This window comes from Stegastes partitus, unplaced genomic scaffold (genome assembly GCF_000690725.1).
Source record: "Stegastes partitus isolate 25-593 unplaced genomic scaffold, Stegastes_partitus-1.0.2 Scaffold59, whole genome shotgun sequence".
Lineage (NCBI taxonomy): Eukaryota > Metazoa > Chordata > Actinopteri > Pomacentridae > Stegastes > Stegastes partitus.
The window spans coordinates 264,070-280,766 of record NW_007577790.1 but is presented as its reverse complement, the minus strand read 5'-3'; the positions used below and the strand labels follow the sequence as shown (position 1 = coordinate 280,766).

The following is a 16,697-nucleotide window of genomic DNA, read 5'->3' as shown; positions in this document are numbered from 1 at the left end:
GGCGGCTGCTTCACCTGATGTTATCAGACTCATTACTGCTTCGAAAATGTAATAAAACATATACTGAACTGAAAATCCCTCTCTTGCCTCTCAGGTGCGTCTGCTGGGTGTTGTGTCTAAAGGCCAGCCCACCCTGGTGGTCATGGAACTGATGACTCATGGAGACCTGAAGAGTTACCTGCGTTCTCTTCGCCCTGACGCTGAGGTAATGTGATTTATTTGAATTAAGTTCATGCTACATTTGGGTGGGATTGGACATCTAGTTTCTTTTCTTCTTTTTACTTCTGCATTTTTATGCAGATAAATGGTACACTGGTCTGTGGTTGCGTTTTTTTTTTTTTCTTATCTGTGTGCAAATTTCTGACGGGATTTTTACTCTTAAAGTGAAGGATCTAAAAACAGAATGACTGAAACTAGTCTTTCTGGAGTGTCTTTGTTGCGCTTATCAAATTGCTCTCTACTTGGGTACTTTCTGACATCTGATCTAGGAATTAGCTCTATAGATACACTTTACACTGTACATGGGAAAGCACAGTCACCACAGATGTGCAAATAGAGTTTAATTCCATCAATGTTTGAATTAAACCAACAATCAATGATCATGTCAGAGTTTTTTTACTCACTCATTAGCTCCATCTGCTGTTTTGTTTCGAGCCCAATTGTAGTGGTCGGAACAAAACTGCATCTACAAAATCTCATTTCATCAGATGAGGAGCTCTGCAGACAAATACAGATCTATTTGTGTGTCGTTATCACAGTAACTGAACTCTTTCAATGTTAACTTGCACATTGATACACGTCATGATGGCTTGCACGCATTCGGTGATGTGTCACCTCTCGAAGTAAATATACAGATGGCACTTTGATTGGAACAGGAGGAAGACTAAGCTGCTGGATGTTGACAGAAGAATTAAGCAGTCAGCACTAAAGTCAACTGAAACCTGGCAGTAGCCTTAAACAGGCTTGTTTGGCCCTGAGTACTAGTCGAGCAAACTGAGTGAGAAAAGTGTTTGTACTGAGCTGTTCAAGCCAAGTGTGACAGTCAACGTTTGATACAGATAGACTGCTGTGGGATTTAGAGAAGTGATACATTTAAAGTGTCAAAACTAAGTAATAGACTGTTAACCCAAAGTCATCGTCGACTAAAATGCCTGCAAGCCTGTATCAGCAGATCAGGTAATGAAAATCTATGTCATGTCCCCCAGAACAACCCCGGGCGTCCGCCACCCACTCTGAAGGAGATGATACAAATGGCCGCTGAGATTGCAGACGGCATGGCTTATCTTAACGCCAAGAAGTTTGTCCACAGGGACTTGGCAGCCAGGAATTGCATGGTTGCTCACGATCTTACAGTCAAAATAGGAGGTAAGTTTTCATTTACTTAAAATAGCCACAAAAGATTTCTTGATTTAGTTAAAAGTCAGTCTGTGCAAACTTTAAATTTTTAAGGCTATGGCACCCCCTAGTGGTAGGATAACAGGACACTGGCAAACAGCACTGTGCGTTGCTATTTACTGTGTCACAGCAGTCTTAAACTGAAGGTTTTTTTCAACAAAAAAAAAATGATGGAGGAGGTGATGAGGAGTAAACTGTTTTTGACTGTGTTTCCAGGAAAATGCTGTTTGTCATAAAGTTTTCAGAGAAACCTTTGGTGTGTCTAATGGATTCTTGCATCAGTAATTGAAGATGCCTTTACGACTGCTCTTACCCATATATTTATCCTACGTTTTCAAACTGTATTTTATATGATTCAAATCAGAGCCGAGAAGAAAACCAAACCAAACTGACTAAAGAGTAACAACAGCATTTTAAGCAAATTGGATGGATGTGTTCAACGTCTGAGACATAAAAGTTGTTTAGGGTTGAAAAAGTTAATACCACAGCTGACATTTTAAATTAAAAATAATATTTACAAAAACTGCAAATGTGAATTTGATTGTAACTTAAAGTATAAATCTTGTAATAATCTTTTCTTCCTAGACTTTGGCATGACCAGAGACATCTATGAGACCGATTACTACAGGAAAGGAGGGAAGGGCTTGCTGCCCGTCAGGTGGATGGCACCTGAGTCTCTGAAGGACGGAGTCTTCACCGCACATTCAGACTGCTGGTCAGTCACACCTCTGATTTTGGGTCCATGTTGTACATGGAGCAGATAGGAAAGTGGTTATGAAGGCAGGGTTTGGGTGACAAATTTATGATACAGCATGTTCAAAATTTCAGAATCTGCATTCAGTTCTCTTCTAATATCCTTGTTCACCAGCTTGTCCTCAGTTTACCTTGTCTCTGTGTGAAGTGTTTACAGACAGATTTCCTCTGTCAGGTGTCTAATTGGTGTGTCTTCATTCTGCCTGTGTTGCTGTTGTTCCCTGCCTGTTTACCAGGTCGTTTGGGGTTGTGCTGTGGGAGATCAGCACGTTGGCTGAGCAGCCGTACCAAGGCCTGTCCAACGAGCAGGTCCTCAAGTTTGTTATGGACGGAGGCTACCTAGACCGGCCAGACAACTGTGCTGACAGACTGTAAGTACAAGCACAGAGCTACGTGGGATATGAAATGAGGAAATTATTTCACACTTTCTGAGTCAAGTCGAGTCAGTTTTATTACAACTGTTTTGCTGACAAATTTATCAAGTTATTTTAAAGCAAAAATGCCAAACGCTCTGAGGTCAAAGAAGATTTGCTGCTTTTCTATCTTATTTCATTGTAATCTGAATGTTTTGGTCTGTCGGTGAGACGAAGACCAAAGACATTTAAAGACCTCACCTTTGACATGTTTCACATATTTCTGACATTTTATTGACCAAACAATTAACTGATGAGCAAGAAAATTATTTGCAGATTAATTCATACACCAACAAACTAAACATTGCAGAAGCCTTTGTATAGGGATGTAATGCAGGGCATGTTGTAAACACAGAGAGGAATGTGGTTTAATATATTTAAAAGAAATATGTTCATAAATTTAAGTATAAATACATAGCATAATATTTGTATTAAAGGATAATGCTGGATATATTCTGTATGTTGTTGTCTGTCCCTAAATATTTTTTGCAATCTTATGACCTGTCTGTGGCATTATGTGCAAAGTACGCAGTAGTTTTTAGATAATGTTACTTAAAAACAAACTTTAAAAGAATTTTCTGCAGCAGGATGGTGTGAGGGATTGACTCAAAATAAACTCCATGTTTATCATGATGGAGGAACACACCACTCAGTGTAGCTCTACTTCAGATTTTTTCAATAGTTTTCCGGCAACAATGGTGCTCATTGGCCAAAAAGCTAGATCAGTGTGTTGGCTGCACAGACGCTACCTAGTGGCAGGACAAATTCATGAATGGTTTTAGTCTTTCATGTTATTTGTATCATTCACCAGTCTAGAGAGACAACCATGTTAACAACAATATGTTTTGTTTTGTTTTGTTTATTGCTGAAGACATCTAATAAGCGTAACAGACAGTCAACACCATAGCTGAGCCTTTCCACCTTGAAGTTGCAGTGTGCTGATGACAATCGATTCAGACTTCTGGGGTTTCTCATATAACAAAATTTTTTTTTTTTTTACCACTTGATTTGAATCCCCTATTCCCTCCATCACTCATTGACCGAACCTTTGCATTGTGGAAGAGCCACGGACTTGTTTCTGTGAAAGACTTCTTTGTTGACGGCAACTTGGCCTCATTTGCTCAATTATCTGCCAAGTTTAATTTGCCCAATGCACATTTTTCAGACTTCTGGGGTTTCTCATATAACAAAATTTAACAACAAATCCTCCAGTTCAGCATATGGCTGAATTGCTCCAGTATTACAACTTGCCATTGTGCACAGTAGAGCAGCTTCATAGTGTTTGAGCAGAGTCATAGGTGAGCATTCCAGCTTAGCCAAGGAGGAGTGAGTAAAGAGAAGAAGGGACTTCATAGACCTGCGCATTCTAGAGGAAATAATAGTGTGTAGTTACATGTAAGCCATTTTAAAGACATGAAGGGATTGTTTTGTTGGAAAAAAAACTTGGATGTGTAACTCAACCACACAGAGATACGTTTCTAACAACACTTAAGCAATTTGTGAGACTGTTTTTAACTAAGCTCTCAATCTCCCCAATCTCCTCACCCAGACACAACCTGATGCAGATGTGTTGGCAGTACAACCCAAAAATGCGCCCCACCTTCCAGGAGATCATTGAGATGCTACGGGAGGACCTGCATCCTTCCTTCCAGGAGGTCTCCTTCTTCTACAGCGAGGAGAACAAACCGCCAGAGAGCGAGGACTTTGACCTCGACATGGAAAACATGGAGAGCATCCCGCTGGACCCTTCATCATACTCTCAGAGGGAGCAGTGCTTGGACAGAGATGAGGCCTCCTCCATGGGCCTGAGGGGCAGCTACGAGGAGCACCACATCCCATTCACACACATGAACGGGGGAAAGACCAACGGACGAATACTGGCCCTACCGCGGTCCAGCCCCTCCTAACATACTGTACACATCCTGCACAAACACATCGATCCTATAGATTTAAATATATTTTTGTTTTTTTGTTTTCATTTTATATAGATCACACTTGTATCACTCTCACCTCAGAAGCCCCGCAGTGCATATCTCAGGACCTTATTTTTCTCTTCAGAAACCACAAACACACACTACAGTAAGTCCACGCACGGATATCAGAAGACACTTTTTGTATTTAAGGATGAATCTCCTGCGTCTCTTGGTTATGATTGTAGTTTATATAATGTATATATATTGCCAAGTTTGTGCTAGACTGAGTGGATAATGGATTCAACTGTGAAACAAACTCTTGACAAACAAGAAGGCTGCTAAACCCACTGTCTCTCCCCGAGTCCAGACTGTGTTCCTCGCCCCAATTCATGAAAAGGGTTCATCCCCGGGTTGCTAAGTTTTGAAAAAAGTGCCCTTCTCTTTTGTCTGTGGCCTACATCAGTCGTCATGAAACTCTGTCTGACTATTTGCAAGTAGAAAATGAAAGACTGAACTGAAAATGAAAGACTTTGGGAACTCTGCTGGATGGCCAACGATGGTCCATCCTTGAACAAACTCTGATCCACTGGAGAAGCTGGTTGAAGTGGCTTACCTCCTCACACTCTGCAGTATTCCAAAATGGCACACAGGATAAATACAGAACTTTTGTCGGGTTATATTTTTTAATTTATTTACCTGTATTTTCTGTTTTCTCTCTTTTTCTTTTTCTCTTTTTTTTTTCTTTTTTTTTGAGTTTTCACATTTACAGCTGAAGGATATTTAAACTGTTTTCAGAAACATTTTGGCAAACGAGTTCCTCAGATTGACCAATAGCTGCTTCATTGGTATATTTTAGTGGGTATAGAAGATTAAAAAAAAAAAAAAAAGTATAAATATATATATATAAATATTCTATTGATGTTTTTGTACATAGTTGATATGTTGTCATTCTTGAGGTATTTCCGGTCATAGAAAATGTTTTTACATGTTAGTCTCTTACGTTTATTTTTTCTAATCCAGAAAATCATACTAATTAGCTTTTTTGGACTCATGATCAACCAACAGCACTTGGTCTTTTACTATGTGATGCCTGGGAGAAAAAGAAGTGTTTGGCGTCTTCAGCTTAAGATGTCTGCCCATCATATCAAGATCAAATAAAATAGTGCTGTAAATAATGCAGCAAGGTGCATTCATGAAGAGGCTTTGGCAGTGATTTTCTTATTTTCCTGGTCTCCTGAGTTTTTCCTCACACTGACATGTTACTGAAGTAAATGCAGAGATTGTTACATGGCTAAACAGGGAATTTGTGGTTTTGTCTTAATAGCAATGGGCCTGTCTCTAACAACAAAGCAACATACACACTCGAGTCAGTTTACATACATTGTAGAGGTTAAATAAGATGGTATATTTGAAACGTATACAGACACTGGTATTTTCTATAAAAGACACATCTGTTAACTCAGTGAATCGATTAGTTGTCTTGTCTATAAAGGGTCAGTCATTGGGGAAAAGCCCACTGATTTAAAGCCCAAAAAGACAAACGTCTTGTTTTGTCCACAACCCAGAGATGTTCTGTTTATTGTCATAGTGGAGAAAAACCAGAGAAGAAGCTGGAACCAACAATTTTAGATTTTTTTTTTCTTGAAATTTTACTTTATCCAGTTTCCAATATACCTGCCAATTAGTTTAATAGTCAGTTAATTGATTAATTGGCAGGGTTTTTTTTATATTTTTTTAAAACACAAATACTTAACACCATCACCATCAAATAATTTTGGTAATTCTCTCTAAGTGTTGTGACAGGTACATACTTTGGCAGGGTATTTGACTTTTTACTGATAATAACTGAACTACAGCTATATGAATAAAAACCGAACAAAAAATATCCATCTTGAATTAAGAAAAAAAAATCAAGGTTGGAAACTGTAAATCATTTCTATATCAGAATATCTGCAGGCATACGATAGGTTGGTATTGATAAAACAGTTACATGTCAGTGATGTGACATATTACTGACATTTGTTATAAAGTGTCCAGGAGTAATTTATCACAAAATGATTAAATTAAAATCAATACAATTAAAATTCCTTAATTTTCCATGAGGAACTTAATTTGTGCAATGAACATGACAAATGCAGCGATCCCAAAAACGATTAATGTCCATTTCTGTTGAGTGTTCCCTCCCAATGATCCTGCTGTTGATCAATACAATCCTGTTAAGGGGTTCTAGGTTGGTGGTACTGTTTCCTTCAAACCACATAACAGTAATGTCAGTCAGTATGGATCTACAGAACTACAGACCGCCTGCGGCACTAATGGCAGAAGTGAAGCTTCCTCGTCTTTCTAAGGAAGAACAAGCATTGTGTCACCTCATCCCAAAGTGAACTTGTGACTGACGATGGTGCCAAGGTATTCAAAATCTTCATGCTCCGCACCACACACACACACACACTCACACACATTCTGGTCACTCCATTCTAGATTCAGGGTATCAAGAAAGTTCTACTTTTTTCTCACTGCCAAAAAAGGCTGGCTGTTATCAGAGTGCTATATCAAGATATATTAAAGGAAAGTTGACTGGAAGGGGAAAGTGTAGTTTAAAAAAAAAACAAAGTTGCAAAAGCAACAGAGATGACCACAGCCTTGAGAGGACTGTCAACAAAAGTTGATTCTTGAACTTGGGAGAGGTTCACAGGGACTGGTGCTGATGTTGGTGCATCAAGAGACACCAAGCACCGACGTCTTCATGAAAGAAGCTACAACTGTCTAACATCCAGATACTCCTGAACCAGAGATGTTGTCAGAAAGCATCTTCCCTGAGAAAAAGAACTCCAGTGTTGCTTAGTGATCCAAAGTCCTCTTTTCAGATGAAAGTAAATTTTGCATTTAATTTTGAAGTCAAAGTCCTAGAATCTGGACAAAGATTGGAGATGCACAGAATCCAAGATGTCTGAAGTCCATTGTGAAGTTTCCACAGTCTTTGTGATTGATTGATGATTTGGGGTGACATGTCATCGGCTGGTGTTGTTCCACTGTGTTTTGTCAAGTCCAGAGTCAACAGCATCTACCAGGAGGTTTTAGAGCTCTTCATGCTTCCATCTGCTGACAAGCTTTATAAAGATGCTGATTTCCTTTTCCAGCAGAGCTTATCACCTGCTCACAGAGCCAAAACTACAACCAAATGGTTTGTTGACTATGATTTTACTGTGCTTGATTGATCAGCCAAGTCATCTGACCTGAACCCCACAGAACCTCCATTTGCTGTATCATCAAGATGAAGATGAGAAAGACCTGACCCAAAATACAGATGAGCTGAAGGCTGCCTTCACAGCAAGCTGGGCTTCAACAACACCTCAGCAGTGCCACAGGCTGATCACTTCCATGCCACGCTGCAATGATGCAGTGATTGGTGGTAAAAGAGCCCCAACCAAGTATTGACTGTTTAAATGTACATAGCTGCACATTTCTGTACTGTAAATTCTTGTGGTTTTTTTTAAGTGGTTTTAGGAAATATTCTGATGTGTTATGGGGTAGTGGTGGTTCAGTAGTTAAGGCTTTGGGCTACTGAGTGGAATGTCGGGCTCGTTGCTGCCACTGGGGCTTGAATCCTTAACCCGATGTGCTCCGGGGACACCACTGTGTGTGGCTGACCCTGTGCTCTAGCTTCCTGGAATATGCGAAAAGAGAACTTCCCCTAGTGGGGGTGTATCAAATAAAATGTACAATAACTTAAGATACAAAATTGTGGGTTTTCAATCCACAATCAAAACAAGTCAAAACAAAAAATGGCTTGAAATATTTGACTTTACATATAATAAATACAGAATCCCATCCATCCATTATCGATACACCGCTTCATCCTCACGAGGGTCGCGGGGGGCTGGAGTCTATCCCAGCTGACTTAGGGTGAAGGCAGGGGACACCCTGGACAGGTCACCAGTCTATCACAGGGCTACACTTAGAGACAGACAACCAAGCACACTCACATTCACACCTACGGACAATTTAGAGTCACCAATTAACCTGAAGATGTTTTTGGACTGTGTGGGAGGAAGCTGGAGAACCCTGAGAGAACCGACACTGCACGGGGAGAACATGCAAACTCCACGCAGAAAGATTCCGGTGCCCCCACCGGGACGGCGACCTTCTTGCTGCGAGGCAACAGTGCTACCAACTGTGCCACCTTGCAGCCCATACAGAATACCTTTTTAAAAATAAATGACCAAGAATGAAGCATGAATACATCATCTACACCTCTCTGCTGCTTGTCTGAAAACTGGAGGGGGTCTGTGAATCCTCACTCTGCAGGAGAATGAGCCTCTGAATGCTAATCAAAAGCACATGCTATGCTTAACAATACCATAACGGCGTTCCTGCACTTCTGGCTTCACTATTCTAGGTTTGAATGAATAATTGACAATGGGAAGTCTAAAGGAATAACTTGAGTAGAACAAAGATGTGCTACAGTGCCATGATGCCACCTACTGTATGACAGAGAAAAGGACACCAAGCTGTTCTATTTCTGCACAGCATCAAATTGTAGACACATTTCAGTGACAAACCATGAGGCGAACAACCAATTACCTCTCAGAGTTAATTATTTTAATACTGTCACAGTGTAGGTAAGGCCATGCAGGGTCTATGCATGAGTGAAACCATGTGTAACTGCTGTACGACTATGTGATGCTTCACTGTGACTCTCTTAGTATCTCCCTTGAATCCTCATGGGTGCCATATGCTTGTTGAATCCTTTCCAAAATAAATGTTTTTTAAAATCTTTTTTCTACAATATTTCTAATAACACACATGATTAACATTTCAAAATGGGTAATGGTCCATCTCAAGGACCTTTTGTTTCACAAGGTTTTTAAGCACTTGCACTTTTCTCAGTCCTGTTCCCTAAGCTGCCATTTAAAAGGCATTCTTAAAACCATGTCAAGCTTGTTTTGCTTTCTCCTCAAGAAAGTGTTGACTTTACAGAAATGGTTGTTCAAATAACTGTAATATTTTGACCAAAATTTACTATACATGAATGCAAGTTGTATTTTTCTATTACACAAACCCCCTTTTTCCATTTAAAGGAGATCCAAACCTCAAACTTTCACTTTTCCTTTAATCATGTTATTTATGAAAATACTGGATAAATGATGGACCACAAATAAATGAAAAAACAACTTGTTTAACTCCATTTTTAAAAAGAAAAAACTATTTCATAACAGGAATGAACATTGGGTAACAGGAATGAAATTACTTAATGAAGACAAACTTCTTCTAAATGAAAATGTTTCTAACACGTTCTTTCTTTCTTTCTTTTTTTAAACACTTCTCTAGTTTGGCCCAGACTTTTTTTTTTCCAATCTCAATGTGACGACCTGGATAGCATCCACAAACCTAACCTTCCTGAAGAAGCAGCTCAGTGAATTATCAGCAGCAGCAGAGCGAGCTGCCCCCAGTCAGAGAGAAACACCTGTAGATCAGACACCTGCCAGACCAACAGTCAGCATGAAGGTAAGAACTTTTACTTCATGGTTTTCTCATCAGCTGATCTCTGTGAACACTTTGAAAGCGGTTTCAGTCCCAAAAAGAGAATAATTTGTTGAATGTAAAGTTTGTGAAGTAGCAGGATTTTTGATGATGATGTCAAAAATGTGATGATTTTTGTCAAAATTAGCATCAAAAGTTTTGGAGAAAAAATGGCGACTTGACCATTTTTCGTTAAATGCTCAAAATCGAATCTGTCACTGAAGGTCCTGAGATTTATTTTTAAGGATTCCGGTTTAAAATTCATATAGTTATGAGGTGGATATTTATTTAATTGTGCTGAGAGAAGGAAAATTATGAACTTATTATTACCTGCTGGGCCAGTGCAGGTAGCTCAGGAGGCTCCTGTGAAGACAAACTGACAGACTGGTTAGTAACACAACGAGATGTGTGTGTCAGGAGGCTCCTCGTGACAAACACTTAGGGGAGAACCCATCGACCGGACCACAGGAGGACTGACAGGAACAGTGAGAGCCACAGGGAGCAACAGGAGGAACAACGGGAAGGAACACGTGGCAGCCTGAGAAGCCAAAGTCTGTTTCCATCCTTTGACAACTCGTCCACTGTCCAGAAGAGGAGGAGGAAGAGGAGGAGCAGGAGACTGGTGGCAGCCGACGAAGGAAGATTTTGTTGTCACCCTCCGGGATCCTGCAACTCCAGCATCCAGACTCAGGTGCCGGATGAGGCTCCTTGTGCTTACACAAGGATTTAGTACATAGTATATCGCTGTCTGAGAAAATGTCATTGTTTATGGCAGAACCAATTAAAAACTGTATCTGTAAGTGTTCTTTTTTTTAATGTGTTTTTGGTCTCTTTAGAGCTCTCTCTCCAAGACTCACAATAATCAATGAATGATCAGATCAACACAAGACACCGTGATGTGACTCCAGATCATGGAAGAGAGGATGCTCGTTATAGTGACACAAAAGGTGAGACAAAGAGGAAATCTAATTCTTTTGTTTTTTGTTTAAGTTGTGTCTGCTACGGCCTTTAACAAAAGGCGCCATCAGTGGTCAGTTCAGAATAAGCAGTTCACCTTCCATGTATGTGTTTGGACGGCAGGAGGAAGTCGGAGCACCCAGAGAAAACCTCACACAGTCACAGAGAGAACTTGAAGTCCACACAGACAGAAGCAGCCGACCGGCAGGTTGGTACCAACGGAAACACAGTGTGCCTTGTGATGGTGTCTTTTTACATACATACTACTGAATTTGTCTCTCACACACGTGTCTGTGATTCTTTTCTTCCATCACAGTGACTTCAGAATCCAAGAAGACAAAGACACAGTTCGAAGAGCCCCAGGATGATCAACGACAGAAGAAACACTGGGGTGTACAATAAATATTTTGGGGGTCGGTGAGGCCAGCGGCTGCAGATCGGACGTGGAGCTCCAGATCCAGAGACGTTTGCAGAGAGAACGAGCACAGGACCTCGGGGGAAACCCAGAGTTAGTGATATGTAATGGTGATGTACAAATGTATGGAGGAGAGTAAAGTAGAGGAGCCCAGTGCATCATGGGAATCCAGCTAAAGCTATAGCAGCATAACTAAGGGACAGTTCAGGTGATCCTGAACAGCTCTAACTATCAGCTTCATCAAAGAGGAAAGTTTTAAGCTGAATCTTAAAAGTAGAGAGGGTGTCTGCCTCCAGAACCCAAACTGGGAGCTGATTCCACAACAGAGGAGCTGATAATTGACGGCTCTGCCTCCCATTCTGCTTCTGGAAACTCTGGAACCACAAGCAGACTTGCAGTCTGAGAGCATCCTGACAAAAACAAAGTAATAAGAAAACTCCTCTGACTCCGCTCCCTGCTCCTGTCTGCATCCACTGGAGGCTCCTACACAAAGGAAAGCTGCTTAGGTTTGCCAAAATCAAATGCATGTAACTTTTCACAGAAACTGGTTTCCACTAATGAGCATGGTTTGGGTGTTTCTCGCAGGGAAAGTCAGTTTGAATGAGTGTCAGACGCTGACAGCTGTGCAGCAGAGCCTGCATGCCGGGCCTCGGTGGAACAAGGCCGCCGTGGACGCCTCCTGTCCGCATTCATCTCAACACTGAAGTCGCTGCTGGCTGAACCTGCGGAATGTGCTGCTGAAACAAGCCATTCCCACAATGCTTAGGGAGGGAGGGCAGGGCTCGTCCAGAGGAGGCTGGGATTTCTCGAAAAACACCTCCTCCCTCCTCTCAGCTCCATTTTTTCCTCTTTTATTTGTGCACTTGTTCCTCTTGAGGCATCTTCACTGTCTTCTCTGAGTGGAAGCTGTTGAGAAGGTGTCACTTCCCCTCTCGTATCCTCGCCCGGAGACACACAGAAAGTTGTCTCTCCCTGCTGCTGTGTTATTTCTACACCAGGTAAGAAGAAGGAACTGTTCCTGGACTAGTTGTTCTTTTTTAGACAAACAAGAAAGCAACAGCAGCAGGTAGTTAATTGGCGTAATGTCACTGCATTAACGTTAGCTAGCTAAACTAGCATAGGAACTTTGTAAGTCGCAGCGCTACGTCGTGGAAAAAAGTTCTTCATTATTTTAACTCGACATTAGATGGAAAACTGACACAATATCTTCCTTTAAATGTTTCTTTTACTCTAATGAGTCGGGGCGGTGTTTGAACCCTGTAATGTGACGGTAGTTCGGGGCTACGTTAGCATACATCGAGCTCCGTCACCTGCGTCTCCTCTCGTGACTTTCCACCTGCGACCTGGCGGCCCGCAGCACCTGTCTGTTGATTTAATGTGACACTTTATCACCAGGAAGCCTCATGAATCCAGGTCAGCTGCTTTCACCTTGGCATTCCTCACATTCCCATTCCGCTGCAATACACTTTAAGTGTGATTTGAGCTCAGCCGTTTTTTTGTTTTTTTTTAGAATCACCGCTTTGTGAACCTTCCCAGGTTATGATGTGTTCAGGGGCTGGTTTCTGTGATGGAAGCTCTGTATTTTCTAGAACTGCTTTAATTGGAGGGTAAAATATAAACGGAATGGTATTCATCTCCTAAAACCGGAGATATCACCAAAAATATACAAGAGTTGATATGTAACCCTCCACCGTTTGGACTTTAGTTGTAGCTTTAAACTTGGATGACTATAATTAATCAAATAAGTAAACTTGACTTTTTTTTCCTCCCCAAAAAAACTAAAGTGGCCATTGCTTAAAAAAACTCAGTTGAAACTTCTAAAGAAGCTAATTGGCAGCTTAAAATACATTTACTGAAGTGGCAATTAAAATCTGCTTAAAGAAGTTGGAAATCTTGACTTTAAAACTGTAATCTTAAACTTGGATGTTTGACGAGAAAAAAACAACAAGAAACTTAGAAAGATTACTTGCAGTTTACTCGTACAATTACTGGTCCAAATATTTCAACAAAACATCAGAAAAAGCAGAACAGTCAAACTATAATTATTGAAAGAAGTTGAAGAGGTCTTTAAAATACATTCAGCAAACTTGGAAACCTTGAGTGTTAAAACTACAGCATTTGACATGTATACTAGGACACTGGACAAAGAAAAAAAAATAATACAGAAGAACCTGAAGTGGCAGTAAAAATACAGCTACTGAGAGAGGCGGATGTGGCTTTCTACGATGTGCTGAGAGAAGTTTGACCATTAAAACTAATGTTGCAAAGCAAGACTAGGACACAAAACCGAAACCAAAAAGAAGAAAGTTGTGAAAGTTCTAAAATATTAAAGCCAAAACATCTGAAAAAAGCCAGCTGGCAACTGGACATTTCAAAAGAAAATAAACCCACAAACTTCTAAATTAAAATGCAAAAATGTTTGTGCTCTAACATTTCAAATAAACATACAAAAATGCTGAAGTAGCAAAACACAGTTGTTGAAAGAAGTTGAAGCGGCTGGTAAAGTGATCCTAAAAGAAGCTGAAGTTTCTGTAAAGCACAGAATTAGACCAGAGTGTCAATTTAATCGCTGAGTTAAGTTGAAGTAGAAAAAGGAGATGAAATAATTTAAATATAAAAGATGAACTGAGCTGGAAGTTGAAGTTAATCCTGTCTAAAGTGTATTAAGTAAAAGAAGTTGTCAGGTGATCAGTTGAAATGCAGTCAAATGCTTGTATTAATTGCATATAAGTTGTGGCACTGGTTTTCCTTAAAAGAACATGCTTGAAAGGTTTTGAAGTGTATGTAGTAAAAGACTTTAAATGTCATCTCGGAGTGTAATGTGCCAAAAAATAAAAAAAAAAATTGAGACCTACTTTTTTCATTTACATTACCATGAATGTAAGGATTGGTACAGACACAAGTCAGGTGTTGTGTTGTGTTTGAGACAGAAGTCGTATGGGTTTCACAATGACAATATTAGAATACAATATTTCCAAAGGAATCAGTGTTGCACCCAAATTTTGTCAGTGGGTCCTGCATAGTTATCTTTATCTGACTGTGAGACCACCATTTTTAAAGTCTTTTATTAGGAGCAAGAAAGAAGCTCTTATTTATATAAAAAACATATATTAGATTGGTTTTTTTAAATCTAAGAAATGTACAGATTTCTAGGCCTCTTATTTGCCTCTCCGTTAGTCACAGAGTTCAGTTTCTGTAAGTATGAGAACATGCTGTATTCCCATTTAATGATAAAACTGTACCAGTGGTTAAGAATGTGGTAGCCATTTTCCACAAGTGGCATAGCTAAGTATTTTACAAACCGTGCTGCTGTATTACAGAGTGTTTTGCAGCCATGGGTTTCCATACAATATGACACCAAAGTCTTCAACCTTGCTTGAGTTGTGTAATAATTCACAGTGAACATGCAGTCTGTATTTATTTGTGGCAGAGCTACATTATTGGTTCATGGTATTGCAGTGTAGACTGTGTAAATTAATGTGTACTTAAATGCATTGCCATCAGGGGACAATGAAAGATGGACACAAAATAATGCAAACTTGATCTTTAGTTTTACAAAGTTTGTCAAGAGATTATTATTTAATGTCCACTGTGCAGATGTGAATCGAACCAACAGCTGCCTGAAAATGTAAAATCCTATAAAACTGTATAATATGCATTCATACAGGAATAAAGACCCCAAGGTTGGCCAGTATTAAAGAAACTCCATTTTCAGCCAGTCTCATATGTTTCGAGTTAGGAAGTGCTGTGTATTATCTGGCACTCCATTGCATAGAAAAATGCTCACTCTTCCATCAGATTGAGAACTTAGTACGGATAGGATTCACCTGTTCATACCGACAGACATGCATGCGAATACAGCACACCCAAAGATAAGAACAACCAGTAACTAGAGGTTAATAAGTAAACTGCGTGTCAAGGCAGGAGAAAAGTGCAAGCAAAACCTGTTGTTGTGAAGAGGGAGCCATTTCACAGAGAGACCTGCTGTTTCTCCCAAATGATTCCTGTATGACGTGAGACAAACGGAGCCTTGAGGGTTTATGAGGAACAAGAGCAACATGGATCACTGGTTTCTTTGAATCAGTCAGCTTTTATAACTTTCTCAGGCTGACAGGTGTAGTTCACGGCCATTGACTGCGGATGGTCGGGCTGGGTTTTACTTGTCATGACAGCATCCACAACTCTCACTTGTTTTAATAGTCCGAGTGTTGCTATGTTGCTGTGATGAGGCCCAGTGACAGCCTAAGTGAAACTGCTTCACACAAACAACATTTAGTATTTTTCTCCGTCGCTCCGTCCTCTGCAAGATACTTGGCAGACTTGCTGGTCTTGTTTTTCTCTTGCAGGGAATGACCTGTATTTCATGCTGCTCCGTTTCCTCTCCGCCCAGTGTGGGTGAATCATTTGAGGTGTGGCTGTCGCATACAACAAGAGGCTGAACCATACAACCACAATATGGATAATAACATACTATGCAGCTTGGCCTTTAAAGAAAGTAACATGATACAAGGTCCTGGGAAAATGTGCTCAAGCAAGTGGTGCTGGAGTGTATTTGTTTTGTTTGTATGCTGACAAAGTTGGAGATCTGGCTGAGGAGAGTGTTTGTAGATCATTGTGGCATATACTGTACAGTACGTGAATCAAAAGCCTCTTAACATTCTGGTAGTAATCGTGATTGACTGCTGCTGATAGCTTCACTGTGTCAACATAAAAAAGGATACTTTTTACAGCGCTCATGCTATTGACTAACAGGCAGTGCAATGGGAGAGCACAAGGAACTTAGTGTGGATCTAAGAGTAGGAGTCATAGGAGTCATAGTTTTGGAGCCTTTTCTAAATAACTGCAGATTCCAAGATCATAATTTAAAAAAACTTGTATGTACGTACAAGCCATTGAAAGGTATAGTCACTTTGTGAAGGTCTGGAAGAATTCCCAAAATGTCATCTGACCCTAGAGCAGAGGAAATTTGTTCGGATGTCATAAACAACCCAAGAAAAACACCAAGGCCAGGGACCTGGGGACTAGAAGCAGCCAGAACAGCAGTGTCACTACTCTCAGTCACAATGTGTACACACCCTCATCTCCTCACTTCTTAGTCCCTCTCACCTGAGATGTTAGTAGAGGAGTCACAAGAAAACATGAAGACAGGAAACATGCATTTAACAACATGAGACATACGACAATGACCGTTAAATCTGATGTATGGTATAGCTGCATCCTCTGACAGTAGCTACATTTTATCATCTCTGTGAGATGAGCACAGCGGTGTTCGCTTCTGTGTTTATGCCACGGACGCACAAAGGACACACTTGTGCCGCCCTGGCAAGC

General features: G+C 40.4%; 2 protein-coding genes across 2 annotated transcripts in view; both read left to right on the top strand.

The window, feature by feature from the left end:
* Window positions 1–5,671, top strand: part of insra (insulin receptor a) — a 58,110-nt gene extending 52,439 nt beyond the window's left edge. The window contains exons 17-21 of the mRNA XM_008275796.1: window positions 95–205; window positions 1,206–1,365; window positions 1,981–2,110; window positions 2,385–2,519; window positions 4,111–5,671. Coding sequence (XP_008274018.1) covers window positions 95–205; window positions 1,206–1,365; window positions 1,981–2,110; window positions 2,385–2,519; window positions 4,111–4,468 — 894 coding nt within the window. The 3' untranslated portion in view covers window positions 4,469–5,671. The remainder of the gene's footprint in view (window positions 1–94; window positions 206–1,205; window positions 1,366–1,980; window positions 2,111–2,384; window positions 2,520–4,110) is intronic.
* arhgef18a (rho/rac guanine nucleotide exchange factor (GEF) 18a) overlaps window positions 2,915–16,697 on the top strand; it is a 33,752-nt gene continuing 19,969 nt past the window's right edge. The window contains exons 1-2 of the mRNA XM_008275798.1: window positions 2,915–2,927; window positions 12,247–12,367. The gene's annotated coding sequence lies outside the window, so the exon portion shown is untranslated. The remainder of the gene's footprint in view (window positions 2,928–12,246; window positions 12,368–16,697) is intronic.